The 19,745-nt window shown below is 36.0% G+C and overlaps 1 protein-coding gene across 1 annotated transcript; it reads right to left on the reverse strand.

Annotated features, from left to right (window-relative positions):
- Nucleotides 1-659: 659 nt before the first annotated feature.
- On the reverse strand, nucleotides 660-17,135 carry LOC143244386 (uncharacterized). The gene is made up of 2 exons (XM_076488951.1): nucleotides 16,114-17,135; nucleotides 660-2,073 (listed from the first exon to the last, which is right to left on the reverse strand). Exons 1-2 carry the CDS (start codon nucleotides 16,679-16,681, stop codon nucleotides 1,622-1,624), a joined length of 1,020 nt encoding a protein of 339 aa, XP_076345066.1. The 5' UTR covers nucleotides 16,682-17,135; the 3' UTR covers nucleotides 660-1,621.
- Nucleotides 17,136-19,745: the final 2,610 nt, after the last annotated feature.

The following is a 19,745-nucleotide window of genomic DNA, read 5'->3' on the forward strand; positions in this document are numbered from 1 at the left end:
GCTAGTACAGCGGTAAGTCTACGGATTTACAACGCTCAAATCGGAGTTCGATTCCCTTCGGTAGACTCAGCAGATAGCCCGATGTAGCTTTGCTACAAGAAAAAAATACACACGCACTTCTAATAAAAAATTACTTCGATATTTTGTAAAACGTGTCTGTCGTTTAACACAACAAATACACATTTTCACCCTGTGTCCACGTTAAAAAAAAACAGAAGAAGGATTAGGTTTTACAAGGGGTTAAAGAAGTAACGCCTAAAATAATGGAAAACCATCACAGACCATACACACGTTCACCACTGGGTTGCTTTCCGTAGAAAGCATAAAACTTAAACTAGATGGCGTGAGAGTGGGTTTTAGGAGTGTCATTTTTTTTCTCTCTATCTGTACATATGTTTATTCAATGGCAGTACATATCTATAATGTATATAAAGTTTCAGTGTGGGAAAAACACATTTTAATTTACACCTCAGTCAACTTTGAAGTTCGCAGTAAAACTACCTTTAATTTTGATATTTGTTTCATGCTAAGCACAAAACTACACAACGGACTACCTGCGTGATTATTAGAACCTAATTAATGGAATATGGAAATTCACATGTCATTGTTTTATAAATATATTTTTATTTCAAGAAACGTTTCACCACTGCGGTTTTATCAATGCTATTTCACAAACTGATATCAGACAAATAACTTCAGAGTCGATTTGATAATGAGAACTGCTGACAGCATGAACTGAAAAGTGTCAGAAAAGTTCTTCTTATTTTCAGGAGAGATATCGGAAAATGTCAGAGTCGCTCAGGTTCTGAGAACTGAGGATGTGTTGTATAAATGATTGGTTTTATCAGCACAGAAATAAAAACTGATTGAACGACAAATGTTTCACTTCATTTCACCGCTTGAGAAGTTTATTATATATATACTGCATTTGTTTACAAATAAAACAAGTTCAGTTGAAACTTTCTTTTTTAAAATCACCTTTGGCTACTGTACACACTCTTTAATAAGTGTAGAGGTCTAAACTTCATATATTAATCAAACTTGAGTTAAGTAATACTACCTTAAACCATTCACTTTATGTTTAAAACTCCATAAACCATTAACATTCACGATATAAGTACAATTATATGTTATTTACAACAATCACACTGTAATGGTGTTTAACTTATTTATTTAAGTCTAGACAGTATCAGTGGCACTTTGGGTGAACATGGGTCCAATGAAAAGCGATTAATGGCTACGTTCTTCTCTTATGGAATACTAGATGTTCTTTAGAAGTTTTGTGATAAACTAGTGAATTAAAAGAAAACTTTTCTTCGGCAGTAAATACAGTTTTCACGAGCGTATTTATAGAACTTTACAGACTGTATATTAAAATATTTAAGTTTTCAATATTTACAGTTTTTGGAATGTCTGAAAAGTCTTTTACAAGATTATCAATTATCCAATCAAATTTTAATTACATATATTACTCAAAACAATAAGTGCGTTCCCTTCATTTTACTGTCAAGAGGTTAAAGCGCCAACACACTAAATACATTAAGTTCATGATAAACACGGTTTTTACACTTGAAATCAAAATGTTTATTTTAATTGTTGTTGTTTTTTTTTACTCTCTCTCTCAAAAACCGGTTTTTGTTTCACACTTTTCGGCGGGAGAACAAACAAATGATTTACAATTGACTGTTTCCACTTCCGGACTGGAACAGGAACTTGGCCTAGATTTCAAAATAGGTGTCACTGATTCTTTTTCTTGCCATCCTGCTCGTTTAGATATTTCGTCTTCATATTCCACGCCCTCTTGCGATCGATTGTTGGAACAAGTGCGAATACATCGACATCTATGTTGAACATTACTTTCTTTCTTGTATTTCACCCGACGATTCTGGAACCAGATTTTTACTTGTTTCTCAGATAAATGTAAGTATGTAGCTATCTCGATCCTACGAAGGCGAGACAAATACATATTGGAAGCAAATTCACGCTCTAGTTCCAATAATTGGGTGCTGGTAAATGCTGTTCGAATTCTCTTACTACTTGCAAGGTCGTCAGAGGGCGTTTTTGTCGCAGAGTCTTAAGAAAAAAAATAATTGTTTTTACTTACAAATATTATTAATAACTAATTTGAGACGTTTATTTTATAACAAATAGACTATTTTGTTATAATTATTATTTTTCGACTATTAAACCGTACTTACATTAAAATAAACTTTTTACTAGAACTCATTTTCTCCTTAAAATTTGTCAGTTTCATAGAAAAATATTTCCGTGTTGTTATTATCACATTAAAAATTTCGTATGAACATTAAATTCATTTCTGTTTTTACAAAGTACACCAAACTGCTTAGAAGTACATTTATACGGTATCAGCAGGCTAGTATCCTAGGAACAAATGACTTCCCTCTAGTCTTTAACTATTAAATTTAGGACGGCTAGCGAAGATAACCTTCGTGTAGCATTGCGCGAAATTCGAAATAAACCAAATTAATTCTTGGAACAAAGATGGCTATTTCATAATTACTAGTTATCTTGTTTTACCAGCCCACGTTAGGTAAACACTAATTTAAGTATCTATGTTGTTTGTTATTTGCTTACGAGTATTTGGACTTACAATCCTAGAAATCGGGTTTCGATACCCTTGGTGAACAGAGCACATGCAGCTCATTGTGTAGCTTTGTGCTTAAATCAAACAAACGAACTCGTTGCCTTTCGATAATTCAATTTTCGCATTATTTCATATTTACGAAGACCAGATGTGTTTTTATCATAACTTTTGTGATTTATTCTTTCTGTATTGGTTTGTTTTCAATTTCGCGCAAAGCTAAACGAGGGTTATCTGCACTAGCCGTCCCTAATTTAGCAGTGTAAGACTAGAGGGAAGGCAGCTAGTCATCACCACCAATCGCCAACTTTTGGGCTACTCTTTTACCAATGAACGTCACATTATAACATCCCCACGGCTGTAAGGGCGAGCATGTTTGGTGGGAGGGGGATTCGAACCCGTGACCCTCTGACTACAAGTCGAGTGCCTTAACCACCTGGCGGGCCGTTATTCTTTCTGAGAATGTTTAGTAACTGTTGTTTAAGGAACTTTATAAAGAGTAAAACTTCTATATTATTGAAAAGGCATCTAGTACATTCTTCATTGAATAATTTTGACTTGCTGTTGTTGTTTTGTTAACAACAGCTTAAAAATACGACGGGTATGGCTTTCGTTTATTTGTGTTAGCGCAAAGCTCCACAAAGGGCCTCCGAGGTGAGGGAATTGGACCTCAGATTTTAGTGTTGTAGTTCCGTACTTACCACTAACCCACCGGAGGCAAAAACTAGTACGTTTGAACAAATCTCTGTGTGATCTGTTGTTACATATCTTCTTCAAAATGGGAACCTAGGACCGTGTCACCTGTTTTAACCATTCATATCAGTATACAATAGTTTGTTGTCTGCCAGTCAGACAGCAGACACAAAAATTATGTCATATAATAACGCTTAACGTTGCATTTTGTAATGTCATGACGTTAGTAGCACGTGTGAATGACAAAAATAATTATAACACGAGCTTCAAGAGAAAGAGAGAGCCCTGCGGAAATACATCTAGTTGTTAATAATGTTTCTACGTTATAAAATACGTTATTTGGTGTTGGATAAAAAAATTCACACTGGGACAAAATTGGACACTTGATAGAACGCCTTCTTCAGGTGTTTTCTTAAACTGCTACTAACTCTGGAATTCATTTTGTAACACACTTGTCTTTGCATTTTTTCTCAAGTGACTTTACCTAGCGTGCTTTCTTTGTCGCTCGCTGTACATAGCACGATGGTTAAGGAGCGCGTCTTGCAGTAAAATGGTCGCGTTTTCGAATTTCTGTCGTTGAACATGCGCGCGGGTTGGTGATGTTGGCAAGCTGCCTTCCTCCCACCTAGTCTATCACCGCTAAAATAGGGACGGCTAGGGCCGATAGACCTCGTGTAACTTTGCGCGAAATGCAAAACAAATCCAACCAAACTATTGTTACTGTGCCACCAAATCCCATTCCGTGTACACTTTGCTCGTAATGCGCACGTCTTTAATGAAACGAGAATAAACTTTCCGTGTGCTTAAAAAATAAGACATGCGTACAACAGTTCCAATGAAACATAATATTTCCTTTGGCCTTTTGGGTCAATTGATGAAGTTGATAAAGTAGGTGTTTTTGGTTTTTATTCAGTTCCGTGAGTTTGGATATGACGACATATCTAGCTGTTTGTTAGAAACGATCACTAAACTTCTCGAGTCTGTAAGAAAGAAAAGAAAAAAGTCTATAAAAGGCCTAATCAGACAAAGCAAAGTGGTAATGTTATTCCCAGACGGCATGACAAGGTGGGTTAAGGCGTTCGACTGGTAATTCGAGGGTCGCGGGTTCGCATCCCCCTCCAACCGAACATGCTCGCCCTTTCAGCCGTGGGGGTGTTATAATATGACGGCCAATCCCACTATTCGTTGGTAAAAGAGTAGCCCAAGAGTTGGTGGTGGGTGGTGATGACTAGCCTCCTTCCCTATAGTCTTACACTGCTAAATCAGGGACGGCTAGCGCATAGTTGGCAGTGGGTGGTGATGACTAATTGCCTTCCCTCTAGTGTTACACTGCTAAATTACGGATGGCTAGCGCATATAGCCATCGAGTAGCTTTGCGCGTAACTCAAAAGAAACAAACAAAATATTTCAAGATATAAACCGACAAAAACAAAGCTGTTTATCGAGACACAGATCTCATAAATATTTTTTAACACCGATATTGTTACATGAGCGAGAAAGTTTTTTTTAAAGCACGAAAATTACATTAAATTAATAACATGTTTTAAACTACGGATCTTGTTGAATGCTTCATATCGTATCTTTAGTACAATAATAATTATAATTGCTCACACCATAATTTAAATCCACTTGTCTTAGGCCTAACGATAGTTTATTTCTGCATTTCGCGTAAAGATACACGAGAGCTAACTGCGCTAGCCGTCCCTAATTTAGCTGTGTAAGACTAGATGGGAGGAAGCTAGTCATCACTACTCACCGCCAACTCTTTGGCTACACTTTCACCAACAAATAGTGGGATTAGCTGTCACATTACAACGCCCCAACGCTGAAAAGGCAAGCAAGTTTGGTGTAACTGGGATTCGAACTCGCGACCCTCAGATTACGAGTCGAGCGCTTTAATCACCTGGCCATGCCGGGCTGATTAAATTCTGGGGACGGGGTGACCATTCGTTGTCATCTTATTCTCAGCTTCCTTTAGGCATCTTAAAAAGCAGGGTGTTGGGTTTGCTGTTAAACACAAAACTAAAACAATGTGCTCTCTGTGTTACGTCGACTGCAGGAATCGAACTCTGATTTTCAGTGCTATTAGCTCTTCCGATTGGGAGACGAATGATGATAAATACGTGTCTTGTACAATCAGGACTCTGTGTATGATAATGTTAAATTAACTTCTGATTCAAATAAAATGTATTTAACTCTCGTTCAAGAAGCCTATAGCATTTCACACGGATAACATTAATCGAGATAACAAAAACCCTCAACTTCCGAGCTTTGACTTAAGACTTCCGTGGTAAACTATCGCAGGATTTTCCACGTGTCTAAGACTCCTTTCAGGTTGCTCAATATCAGTATTTCTAGGGCCAGCTTCAAAAACGTACACAGAAGAAGAAAGGCGTATATTCCAAATTTTAACCAAATATAATCATTTAAGTAAATCGATTTCAATTCCAATAGGCCACTCTTTCTCGATCGGGTGATCGGAAAAATAGCACGACGTATTTACTTCGAAATGAACAGATGTAACGAGCTCCGAGCTACTAATTTACTGGTATCGTGGATTGACTGTAGTCCCTCAAAACACAGGCTTGAAAATGGTCTTATTATACCACACATCAGAGGTCCTCAAGTATTTTCACACTGGTCCACTAAAGGTTATGACCATAAAGCCAAAGACTAGGCCTGAGCTTCTTAGGGAAGACGCGATTTGCATTCTTTTACAATGTTTCATCATAACCCAGGCCACGAATCAGGATTTCGTAGGCATCCTTGATGTGATTCGTAGACCACCTCTTGGAGACCACAATCACGTTAAAACAAAAAAATATTTAAAAGTTGCTCGGCAAGTTTTTCGTCCATTATTTATTTGATGGTAGAGAGTGGCTCCTATGACTCAGGCTAACAAAGCCATCGACGAGGCTCGAATCCATATATTTGGGAAGTTCGATCCTTTAAGGCTTGACCTGATAATTAAGACGTTCGACTAGCAGCCCGTGGGTCGCGAGTTTGAATTCCGTGAGTGAACTAAACATGTTTGGCCGTGCATCCCTGAAGGCGTTGTTATGATATGCTCAATTCCATTTTTCGTAGGTAAAAGAATATTCCAAGAGTTGGCGGTGGGTGTTGTTGACTAACTGCTTTCTCTATAGCCTATCGCTTCAAATTTATGGATGTCTAGGTTAGATAGCCCTCGAGTATCTATGCGCGAAATTTGAACAAACAAATCAATAAGTTACGTGACCAGTGATGCAAATATTAACACCTTCAGTAACATGTTTTTACTCCTGAAAAAAACAGAAAAAAACAAAATATCCCTTATGTCCTAACATGAAAATATATTTCCTCCTTGTATTTCACTTCTCGTTTTTTAAACTGCTGTAAACTATTTCTAAATATTACTTTCTTTCATGTAAACCAGAACTTGTATCGACCTTTGAACTGATGGAACATTGAATAGTCCATCATTTAGTACCATTTCTCAGAAGTTACTTGTAATGGACATCTACGTTTGACGTGAACACGTATACGTTTTTTTCTCAATGTGTGTATACTAGCCAGACGATTCATTTATTTTCTTTGAAGTTAATCACAAAGCTACGCGAGGGGCTATCTGTGCTTTGCCCATCGCTGGTATCGAAACCTGCTTTCTAACGTTGTAAGTCCACAGATATACTGCTATGCCACTGAGAGGGGGGGGTGAGTTTGCCAGGCGAAGTACTTAATTAAGGAAATAATTAGATAATTTCGACTTGGCTGAGTTAGAAAACCCAAAAAACTCTTGGAGACATACCGCTTTACTTCCATTATTTTTTCGACCGTTCCCTACGATGGCTTTTTTCTTTATTGGCTTTGTTAAACATTCGGACAGTATGCCACGCAGTTAGTTGCAACCTTAACAGTAAAACAGCGTTATCTGTATGACGAATAAATTACATCGTGTAATTTATTTTTATAACATGTAAAACGAAAGGGACTGTATATAGTAAAGAGCCGTCATTCTGTTGTTACGTCGTAACATGTGGTAGAATGATAAGATTAGAACGAGGAAACTTGTAACATTATATTAGTTCAGTGAGCTATAGTAGAATAGACCGAAACTCGTGTAACTGTTAGAACAGTGTGATAGGTGTGGAAATGAGTCAGGACTAACACCGAAAACTCGTCTGAATTAAACAGTCGCTGACGAGCATGGATCACTTTTGACAAAAGTGGAAATATTAGAATGTGTTATATTCTACACACACTTCTTACTTAAACAGTTATACCACACCAAGAGATGTACAGATGTACAACGTTAACACACTGAATTAAATGTTATACCACACCAAGAGATGTACAACGTGAACACACTGAATTAAATGTTATACCACACCAAGAGATGTACAACGTGAACACACTGAATTAAATGTTATACCACACCAAGAGATGTACAACGTGAACACACTGAATTAAATGTTATACCACACCAAGAGATGTACAACGTGAACACACTGAATTAAATGTTATACCACACCAAGAGATGTACAACGTGAACACACTGAATTAAATGTTATACCACACCAAGAGATGTACAACGTGAACACACTGAATTAAATGTTATACCAAACCAAGAGATGTACAACGTTAACACACTGAATTAAATGTTATACCAAACCAAGAGATGTACAACGTTAACACACTGAATTAAATGTTATACCAAACCAAGAGATAAACAACGTTAACACACTGAATTAAATGTTATACCAAACCAGGTGATAAACAAAGTTAACACACTGAATTAAATGTTATACCAAACCAGGTGATAAACAACGTTAACACACTGAATTAAATGTTATACCAAACAAAGAGATAAACAACGTTAACACACTGAATTAAATGTTATACCACACCAAGAGATGTACAACGTGAACACACTGAGTTAAATGTTATACCAAACCAAGAGATGTACAACGTTAACACACTGAATTAAATGTTATACCAAACCAAGAGATAAACAACGTTAACACACTGAATTAAATGTTATACCAAACCAGGTGATAAACAAAGTTAACACACTGAATTAAATGTTATACCAAACCAGGTGATAAACAACGTTAACACACTGAATTAAATGTTATACCAAACCAAGAGATAAACAACGTTAACACACTGAATTAAATGTTATACCAAACCAGGTGATAAACAACGTTAACACACTGAATTAAATGTTATACCAAACCAGGTGATAAACAACGTTAACACACTGAATTAAATGTTATACCAAACAAAGAGATAAACAACGTTAACACACTGAATTAAATGTTATACCAAACCAAGTAATAAACAACGTTGACACACTGAATTAAATGTTATACCAAATAAAACGTCAAAGAACATGAACATACAATCCCAACTAGATTGTAGATAATATGGATATAGTAAATTAAAGCCTCCTGCCACATTTAGCGACAAGCAAAGTGAGAACCTGTATCTCAGAACAGCTGGTATGGGTATCAACACTTATATTGATAAGCAGAGAACAACGTTTCGACCTTCCTAGGTCATCTTTAGGTTAACAAAGAGAGTTTGCAACTGACCGTTTCCAAAAACATGTATTAGGGACGAGAGTATAAACGGGTTGTAGGGGGCGTTACAGTTGGATGTTAGGTTATTAATTAGTATAGGTATAAAGGTCCTTTGTATTGGTTTAATTTTGGTTTTACTTGCTATATAAGTAGGACTTACTTGATTTTGCGTTTTTTATATGTTTCTCTAATTAGTATTTCGGAGCTTCCCATGGTTATATCGTGTTTATTTGATTTGCAGTGGTCAAAAATGTGTTAAGGTGTTTTGTTTGTTTGTTTGTTTTTTGTTAATTGAATCTAGTTTCCATTTTTCTACTTGTTTCTCCAATATAGAAGTCGTGCCAGTTATCAAATTGTATTTTATAAATAATGTTGGTATGGTGTTTGTCAGTGTAATTTTTACATAGTATGGACTTCAGTTTTGTTCCTGTTTTTGGAATAAATTTGGTGTTTACTGCAATGTCGTGTTTTGTTATAATTTTTTTCTTCGCTCATGTTTGGAACATATGGTATACAGCAGTATAAGGTTTTATAGTTTGTTGTATCTTGGGATTTATTGTTGTTGATCTAGGTGTGTGCGTATAATTTTGTCTACGGTGTTTTGAGGAAATTTGTTGACGTTGATGAAATGTTGTTTTATTTTGTTGATTTCATCGTTAATTTTATCAGGTGAACATAGTTTTGTGGCTGTGTTTATTTAGTTTCTTAATATGTTGAGTTTTTGTTTTGTTTCATATGCTGAATCCAAGAGAATGCATAATCCAGTATGGGTGATTTTTCTGTGGATTTTTGTTTAGAATCGTGTGTCAGTTCTACTGATTTTGAGGTTAAGAAATGCTATTTGTTAGTTTTTCCTGTTCGCAGGTGAACTTAATACTAGTGTGTGTCGTGATTTAAAAACTAAGTGTGTCTTCTGTAGATGTGAATCCAGCAATTGTATCATCAACATACCTGTACCAGTATTGTGGTATGTGTAAGGCTGAATTGATCGTCTGAGACTCAATCTGTGTCATAAAAATGTTGACTAGAACTGGTGGCACGGGATTCCCCATATTTAGTCCATTTATTTGTAGGTAGTTTTGGTTATTAAACATAAAGTTAGTTTTGGTGGTAGTGAATTCTATAAGGGTTGCTAATTGGTTGCTGGGGATATGTATCAAAAACTCGTGGAAAAAATTATGTGCGCACACTTAGATCAACAACAAACAAACAACAATAAATCTCAAGATACAACAAACTACAAAACCGTATACTGCTGTATACCATATGTTCCAGACATGAGCGAAAAAATAACCAATATTTGGAAAAAAAACTTATAACAAAACACAACATTCCAGTAAACGCCAAATTTATTCAAAAACCAGGTACAAAACTAAAGTTCATACTACGTAAACCTTACGCTGACAAACACAACACTAACATAATTTATTAAATACACGACTTCTATATTAGAGAAACAAGCACAAAAATGGAAACTAGATTCAAACAACAACAACAAAATCACCTTCATACGTTTTTGACCACTACAAATCAAATAAACACAACATTAACATAGAAAACTCCCAGATACTAAGTAGGGAAACAAATATAAACAAACACAAACTCAAAGAAGTCCTACTTTCACCGCAACTAAAACCAAAATTAAACCAATATAAAGGAACACCTTTCTACCTATACTAATTAATTAATAACCTAACATACAACTGCCTCGCCCCCTACAATTCTGTACCCGTTTATACTCTCGTCCCTAATACAAGTGTCCGGCAATGGTCAGTTGTAACTCTCTTTGTTAACCTGAAGATGACCTAGGGTGGTCCAAACATTGTTCTCTGCTTATCAATAAAAGTTAATACCCATAAGAGCTGTTCTGAGACACATTTTTATTTCAAGTGGGTTTCTCGTCATCAAGAACATAAGGACCTCTAGAATGGCCATGTTGATACACCATTACCGTAAGGATCCTTACGTCTTGAAAACTCTTCAATACCTGGGTGTATTTATCTTTTGCGACGCCTCATTCCTTGAAAACTTCCTATTTAATACATTAACGACCATAAAATCGAAAATCATATTATTTTATCTTTGGAAAATCTTTGTATACACTAAATATAAATTAATAATGTTATTTAATAGGAGCGCATGTTTGGAAACCATTAATAAAACTGAAATATTACTAACTTGGACTATACCTTAGAACGTATTAAATAGATCTATGTTTAAATCATGAGATTTAGTCCAGTTCATAAAGCTAAAACGTTTATCATTGAAATCAAGAAAATATTCGCGCACCTACCCTACTCTACACACAAACACGTGAGACATTAAAAACAGCTGTCTTCATAACTTTGTACAAAGACTTCTTCTATAACCACAATAATCTACAGTTTTATCCTCGCCATATGCTTTGAGCTGAGCGTGCCTCATACAAACCTGGAAACACATGATAAGAACTACAAATAATCCGAACAGGTGGATAACACGCGTTTCCATTGTTCGGAAAAGAATCATTCTAACTTGATCTCACAGGTATCGCACAAGACAAGATCAAATTAGGAAAATGGGAACCATTTTATAAAAGCTTAGTTCCAATTCCAGGTAATTAGTGTTCTGATAATGCCTACATGTGTTTCCTATGTTGATAAAGTGATACACTTAATATTGTTAGAGAATGTTTTGTTCTGTTTGGTTTGTTTCAGATATTTGTGCCACGTTACATACGAAGTCTGTTTGTGCTGGCTTTTCTTAATTTTACAGTGATGAACTAGAAGGAATATGACAATTGAGCTTCATAAACTTTTAACTCTTTCGCTATTCCATTCGAATAGTGGACTTGACCATCACTCTTATAACGTCAAAGTGTCTAGCAAGACGCATAAGCGGCAATAGAACGCCAATCATTGGCCCATGGATCCATAACCCAACATACTGACCATTAGGCCACTTTCAGCTATACTCACTAAAGATATAATTAATTGTTTACTATATCTATTGTTTCACTTTTAATGTTGAACATAAGTAGGCCCGGAATAAACTACATTTTAAATAACTGGGCACATTATAAGTAAATGGTTTCCTTTAAACTGTAGTAAAAGTGGTAACTGATTTCAAGTCATATACATGTACGATATGCCGAACAATATAAAGTTATAAGAGTTTTAAACAACCAAACTAGTCAACAGTGACGAAATATTCCACGAATATTGTTTCAGAGAGATTTCTGTCGTAGCAACGTTATGTAACGGGTATTCACGAGTTCGTTAATACAGAAAATCTTGAATATATATTTTTATAAATCGTTCTAAGTAGGACCTTCCTTGTAAATATGTAACAATTGCTGATTTTTGTGATTGTTTGTTTATTTGTTCACGTTCGTGTGACATGGTTCATTCTCCTATCGTTATCAATAAACGCAACGTTTAACTGTTGTATACTACGATATATTAGTACGTAGTTTTTATTTAAAAACATTAGGCTTAACATTAATCGTGACGACTATGTAATGAACAAAAGTTATATTTGTAAAAATCAAATGAACATTTATAGTTTTCGATAAAATTTGATTAAATTTTCCATCAAGCAGTTTTCGTTTATTCACAAAACTTAAAATTACAGTAACAACTTTTTTCGACATTAATTGATTTTACTTTTAGGTTTCAAAGAATGAAAAATATTTGTTTTCCCCAAATATACACTCTTTTTTTTACGTTACGCAAATTTTCTGTTTTCACTTCTAGTGTAATTTCTTTGCAAATATTATGTTAAATCAAGTAGAAATACACTTTGAAGTGTGGCATCAGTAATCATAGTTTCTAAATGCTCAAGAGGTGTTTATTTCGAAATGATATGGAATGGACAGAAAGAAAGAAATCACTAAGGCCTTGAGTTTATTTTTCAAGTTTGAAACTGGTAAGATCAGACCGTATTTTATTAAAATATCGTCTTGTTAACATAATCAAAGTAAGTACAATTAAAAGTACACATATGGCCACGCTAGTAAGATCAGATATTGATTAATCTATGATGTCTAAAAACGTACAGATATAGCCATACATTATATTAACAGATTTTCATATTGTTTTTTTTTTTAAATATTACTTTACGTATGATCGATATGTTATCTTTTATGTCTTTCTATTTAGACACTTGAGAGGCTCACTTAACACCAACAAAATGTTTATCTTTGGCACAAATTAAGGCTTACTTAACACCAACAAAATGTTTGTCTTTGGCACAAATTAAGGCTTACTTAACACCAACAAAATGTTTGTCTTTGGCACAAATTAAGGCTTACTTAACACCAACAAAATGTTTGTCTCTGGCACAAATTAAGGCTTACCTAACATCAACAAAATGTTTGTCTTTGGCACAAACTCAAACTTACCTAACATCAACAGAATGTTTGTCTTTGGCTCAACTTGAAGCTTACATAACGTCAACAAAATATTAGTTTATGGTACAGATTCGGACTCACCTAACATTTACAAAAATGTTAGTTCAGGCTCATTGGGCATCAACGAAACGTTTGTTTATCACACAGATAATGTTTCATGACATGTTTATTGATGTCGGTAAGTTGGTTTTCCCGCTTAGCACGTGACCACTGTGAAGTAACTCGATTGACAGGGGTTTTATCAAGAACTCCCTCTTTTCTGTTTTCTATTTCTTATTTCTTACGACGTTTGTTCGTGATTAATTATCAAGTGGAAAATATCTTGTTTTATAGTAAAGTTAAAAATAAAATTGTCAACAACTTATTTTTTATCTTTTAAATTATCAACGAATAGATGGCGGGCTACTAAAAATAAATAAACAAATAAAATTAATGAAATAAAATAAAAACTTCATTATAACTTATTTCTCCAACTGCCGTTAAACATGAAATAAGCCATGTTATTGTATATAATATGACGTACGGAATACAGGGAAATATTATGCTTATTTCGTTTACAATCAACACGTATTGTCAATTCCATGTATGCTTATCTGTGTGTGAAGCTAAAACTGAATCCTCGACCACAGTTATCGTAACGGTGTGAAGGGAACGGTAAGATAAGAAGAGATGAAGAAGTGAAAACTTGTTTGACGGCGGTGAGTGTTCTTGATTAGTTTGCCTCCCCTCTAGTGTATCAGGTTAGATAGAATTAAGGACTGATACTTACAGATAGCCTTTGTGTAAATTTACGAGAACATTCTGAAATAAACGACATAACATTCTGAGCACTTACATGGGGTAATAATAAATGGGGCCAGACATGGCCAAGTGGTTATGGAGCTCGACTCGTAATTTGAGGTTCGCTGGTTCGAATCCCCGTCACATCACATACACTAGTTTTTTCAGCCATAATGGCGTTATAATGTTACGGTCAATACCATTATTCATCGGTAAAAGAGTAGCCAAGAGTTGGTAGTGAGAAGTAATGACTAGCTGCATTCCTTCTAGTCTTACACTTCTAAATTAGGGACGGCTAGCACAGATATCCCTCGTATAGTTGTGCGCGAAATTCAAAATATACAATGATAAATGGCTCTAAACAACGAATGTTTACAAAGAATTGGTTTGGTTTTAAATAAACAGAAAATAAAAAAGATAGTGTTTATTTTCTCTCACGTGCATCAGATTATTTGGGTCTTTACGTCAGATTACTCTCTTACTAACGAATGGTGGGATTGGAGGTGACATTATAACGCCCCCGCGACATATTTAGAGACAGGGATTCGAACTTCAGCTTACGAGCCAAGCACTGGTCTGGTTAACCAGACCCGATCTTTCCGAAAAATGGTTAGCTATAAATGACACAATACACTAAGGGACAATAAATGATACCCTCAAACTCCAAAAGATTTTGAAGAAGAAAAATAAAAAAGCCTGAAAAGGGTAATAATTTTCTAACCGCTCGAAGGTTTAATCCTCTTAAGCTACCTCGTAGTTGTTTTCGTTCTGCATTGTTGTAGAGGAAACAGAGATGTATTAGTAACAGTGTGGTCACACTGGGTTCTTTCTTCTACATGCAATACGTGTAACACTTTGTTTATTGCATCTTTTATTGTGGGTTACTGTTTGACGTGGCCTGATGGCTAGGTTACGCGGCACAAGATCTGTGGGTTGCGGGTTCGAATCCAGTTGACGAACATTCTCGTTATTTCAGCTGTAGAGGCGTTAAAATACGACGCTCAATCTCATTATTTGGTGGCAAAAGAGTAGCCTAAGAGTTAGTGGTGGGTGGTGATGACTAGCTACCTTCCTTCTAGCCTATTAATTCAAAATTAGGGACAGCTGGCACAGATAGCCCTCGTGTAGCACTGAGCGAAATCCAACAAAACAGACAAACACGAATCCAGTTATGGAACGTTTGTTCTGTCCCAGTATTATTAGGAACCGAAAACCAAACTATTGCCGAGGAAATTATTCCAAACAATGTATTTCGGTTAATGAAATGTCTTACATGGTAAGGTTTATAAAGAAAGATGCCTTAATCATGCAATAACTTAGGGTCAAGTGGAACGATCTTTTATATAGATCTCTTCTGGAATTTTTCATGGATTGAGGATAATTTTTCGGGCTCCATGTTGAATCTTTAAATACATTTTAAAATAACATTCCTTATGATTAATCTCTAACTAATTACTAGCTAAATCTATAAAAAGTGTTCACAGTTAGTAAAGTCACATGACTATGACGAAAACCTTGTATTAATTTCAAATGTTTTGGGCAAAAGCCATTCGTCGGGTAGTATAAACCGTGTTACAAAGAAAAAAAGGCTTAGACAAAATTTTGGACTTTTTTTTTCGAAGGGAAGATTTTAAATCGTGTTGTAAAGTAAAAAGGCTTAGACAAAATTGAGGATTATTTTCTTCGGGGGGATTTTAAACGTGTTACAAAGAAAAAGGCTTCGACAAAATTTTAGATATTTTTTCCGGGGGGATGTCTAAGCTTTTTTCTTTGTAATATGGTTTTAACGAAGCGCTTTTGCCCAAAACGTTGTAAATTAATAAACAATTTTCGTCCCAGACGCGCGGTTTTGCTTGTTTCGAACAATTTTGTTTCGTTATTTTTCCATGTCTTGTGGTCTTTCCTGTTACGTATTGGTTTTATTTTCTAATTGCTAGTAGAAACCTCACGAGGAATGACGTACTGATGTAGTTTGTCCTTATGGAAGATCTAGTCAACCTATTTGCTGTGTGTTATATTAATAAAAGCGGTCTCACCTATATAATTATAAAGGTTAGGATATCCATTACGGATAGAATTAGGCTTACCTTTGACCGGAGAGAACATTTCAGGCTGGAGGCCTGGTGAGCCGTTGTACCGCGAAAGGCACGGTGCTGGTACCCGCTTCCGTTCTTCCACTGGATCGGTGATACAGCTCAGGTGATGTACTATTCTTCGGTCAACCAACGAAGGGTACACTAGCCGTGACCCTGCTGTCGGCGCGACGGACGTCGACCCCACACAGGTGCCTGTAACGACAGGTTTGAAAGGCGAAGTCTGGCAGTTCTTCCCGGTGCTCGCCAGCGGGTTCGTCACCGATCTCATGGCGTACATCGGACTGCAGTAAAGTCGGCTGAGACCCAGATCAGGAGATAGTCCGTACTTTCGATAATAGTACCGGTGGGCTTCGGCCCCAAGACTGTCTGTATGAAACTGACCCCCAATGGCTGAAAGTGGAACATGCAATGACTCTGTGGTATTTGTTTGGTATGGTTTTCCCCAGCCCATCACGTTGTTATTGGGTTTGTTTCTGGGCCCGACAGAGAAGTCTGTCTCTGGACAAGCAGGAGTGGAACGTGAGCTGAGAAGAGAATCCACTAGAAAAGAACGTGACATTTTGTCAACCTGCGAGAAATAGTCGAAAAATGTTTTATTTCTAAGATTTCTCTGTGTAGAAATGTTCGTTTACGCCTCTATTTAAAAAAAGTGAGTTTAAACTGCAGAGCTCGGAAAGTATATTTTAAAACGTATTAGATTGTTCTTTGCTGTTCCATATCACACCGGATCAGATGTATAGCTACCACGACGATATCACTGTCCTGTTGACAAGTAATCATCAAAGATATTTGAATGACGATGCAAGCTTCTCATTGGCTGACTCGTCTGGCAGACTGTAGATGTTAATCCCAATCCAATAAGCCAATAACGACCAGAGAGCCCAATGTCACCGCTCAAAGTTCGGAGAGATCTATGAATACTAAATATCGAAAATAAGTCGAGCCCTCCTTGTATATAAATAAAATACAGCGGGCCACGTGGGCACGTGCTCCGTCTCTTACTACTCAATAGTGTTTGGTCCATACGCTTCAGCCCTTGTAATGTCGGCATCGCTTATTTGTTAACGTTACCCTACGAAACGAGAGAACATGCCACGCGCTCACGAGAGGGGCGGAGCTAACATATACTGCAGACGTTATAGTCACGTTCAGAAGCTTATATAAAGATACGAAACTAATCAAACCAATCTCTCATGATTTACTCTTTTTCCTTTCATGCTAACAACACTCACTACCATGGCACATATTCAATATAATTTGTACTATTAATATTATTTTGTGCATTGTTATCATACTGTTTCAAATAATATATTATTTTCAATAAAGAATGATCTCACATAGTGGATCTAATTAAGTATTAGACAAAAACTAAAAACAACAAAAAACATACAAAACAATTAAACTAACATATTTCTCTCAACGCCACAATAACCAAGTATGTTACGTATTTGTGCGATTTTTTCAAGGTATTGGTTTGTTTTGAATTTCGCGCAAAGCTACACGAGAGCCATCTCCGCTAGCCGTCCTTAATTTAGCAGTGTAAGACTAGAGACAAGACAGATAGTCATTATCACTCACCGCCAACTCTCAGTGACACTTTTACCAACAAATAGTGGGATTGATCGATACATTATAACGTCTCCAAGGCTAACAGGGCGAGAATGTTTAGTGTGATGGGGATTCAAACCTGCGCCCCTCAGATTACGAGTTGAGTGCCTTCACCACCTGGCCATGCCGGGTCCTTTTGAATGTATAGAGAAAAGTCAATAAAAAGCATGGTAAATAGATGAAGAAAGTTATACTCCAGTGACACAGCAGTATATCTGCGGACTTACAAAGCTAGAAACCGAGTTTCGATACTCGTGATGGACAGAAAAACAGATAGCCCATTAGGAAGCTTTGTGCTTAATTATAAGGAAACAAACTAATGCAGCATATAGCATCAAAAATAAAATATTGTCATCTAACTCGCATATAGCGCCATCTATTATCTTGTACGAAAAGTGTTTTGTGAATGAACTTTCCACTATTCCTAGCACATTCGGAAGCTCTTTTCTTCTTTTTCAAACTTTAGAAACAATTTATTTTCGTTCAGCTTATCATATATATTGTTTAGTTGAAAGTTAACGTCGATCTTCCAAAGTTTATTGTGATGTAGTATTTGTTTTCCGTTTTACAAAGAATATGAATTTGTTTTTTTCACAAAAAAGTGAAACTGAATACATTCGATAATTCTTAATATTATGTGGAAATTTGCTTAGATTTGTTTGTTTTGCTTTTAATTTAGCGCAAAACTACACGACGACTATCTATACTAGCCGTCCCTAACTTAGCAGTGTAAGGCTAGAGTTAAGGCACTCGACTTGTAATCCGAGGGTCGCGGGTTCGAATCCCCGTCACACCAAACATGCTCGCTCTTTTCGCCTTGAAGGCGTTATAATATATCGATCAATCCCACTATTCGTTGATAAAAGAGTAGCCCGAGAGTTGGCGGTAGGTGGTGATGACTATCTGCCTTCCGTCTATTCTTACACTGCTAAATTAAGGACGCTAGTGTAGATAGCCCTCGTGTAACTTTGCGCGAAATTCAAACCATAAACAAAATCTATTTTGAATAAATTATTAGAGTCAACAGTTATTTATGGTTTATTTTGTTATGGTATTTTGTGACGTGAAACAGTTTTTAAGTTTGCAGCAAACAAAATTTAGTTATTCCTCAATTTCCGCCTTCCTGTGGCTTATTCTAGTAACACGTGGAATTTTGTAACAGGAATAACATTTTTGGTGTGTCACAAACACGAACAAGTTATAAAGAAACCTCTCACGAGAAAAAATGAGAAATATAAGAGGGCTTCTATATCCACTTATGTTAACACATCCAATAAACCTTGGAAAAACACCCAAGTGAATTAAAAATTCTGGGAAATCCCAAATGAGCGAACAGCATACCATCGTTTCTATAAAGAGGGCACAGGGTTCGAATACCCGCCAATACTGACTCTTCTGAACATACGAAACATGGAATGATACTAGTTAGTAAATTATGATAAAGAAAGGGTTCTAATTAGCTAATAATTAAGAGCAGATGACCCTATGGGCTACTAATCATGGTAGCCATATACAATTGCTACACAATTACTGTAAGTACTTAAACGTTGTAGTTTGTCAGAAACAAAACTAAGTCATAACAGAACCATGGACTTCCTGTGGTTCATATTCTGGTGTAATATTTTGTTATTTTATAATAGGACACAATGTGTTAATTTGAAACAAACTAAACTAAGTAATTGACGAACGTGTGGTTTATTCTGGTGTAATATTTTGTGACGTTGAACAATGTTTAGGTTTGAAAAACTCAAAATAATTTATTGATGAACCCATGTTTTACTCTGATGTGTTTTTTGTAACAGCGAACAATGTTTTGATTTTAAACAAGCTGCAGTAAATTACTGATGATTCTGTGGTTTATTCTGGTGTAGCATTTTGTAACAAGGAACAATGTCTTGGTTTGTCACACAAACCAGTTCCCTAATACAACAGTCCAAAACAGACTCTAAAACGTAAAACAAAATCTCATAAGTAGCATTAAGTCGTGTCTGTATAACAGTAGCATGCCTCTAACA

The sequence above is a fragment of the Tachypleus tridentatus genome, chromosome 2 (genome assembly GCF_004210375.1).
Source record: "Tachypleus tridentatus isolate NWPU-2018 chromosome 2, ASM421037v1, whole genome shotgun sequence".
NCBI lineage: Eukaryota > Metazoa > Arthropoda > Merostomata > Xiphosura > Limulidae > Tachypleus > Tachypleus tridentatus.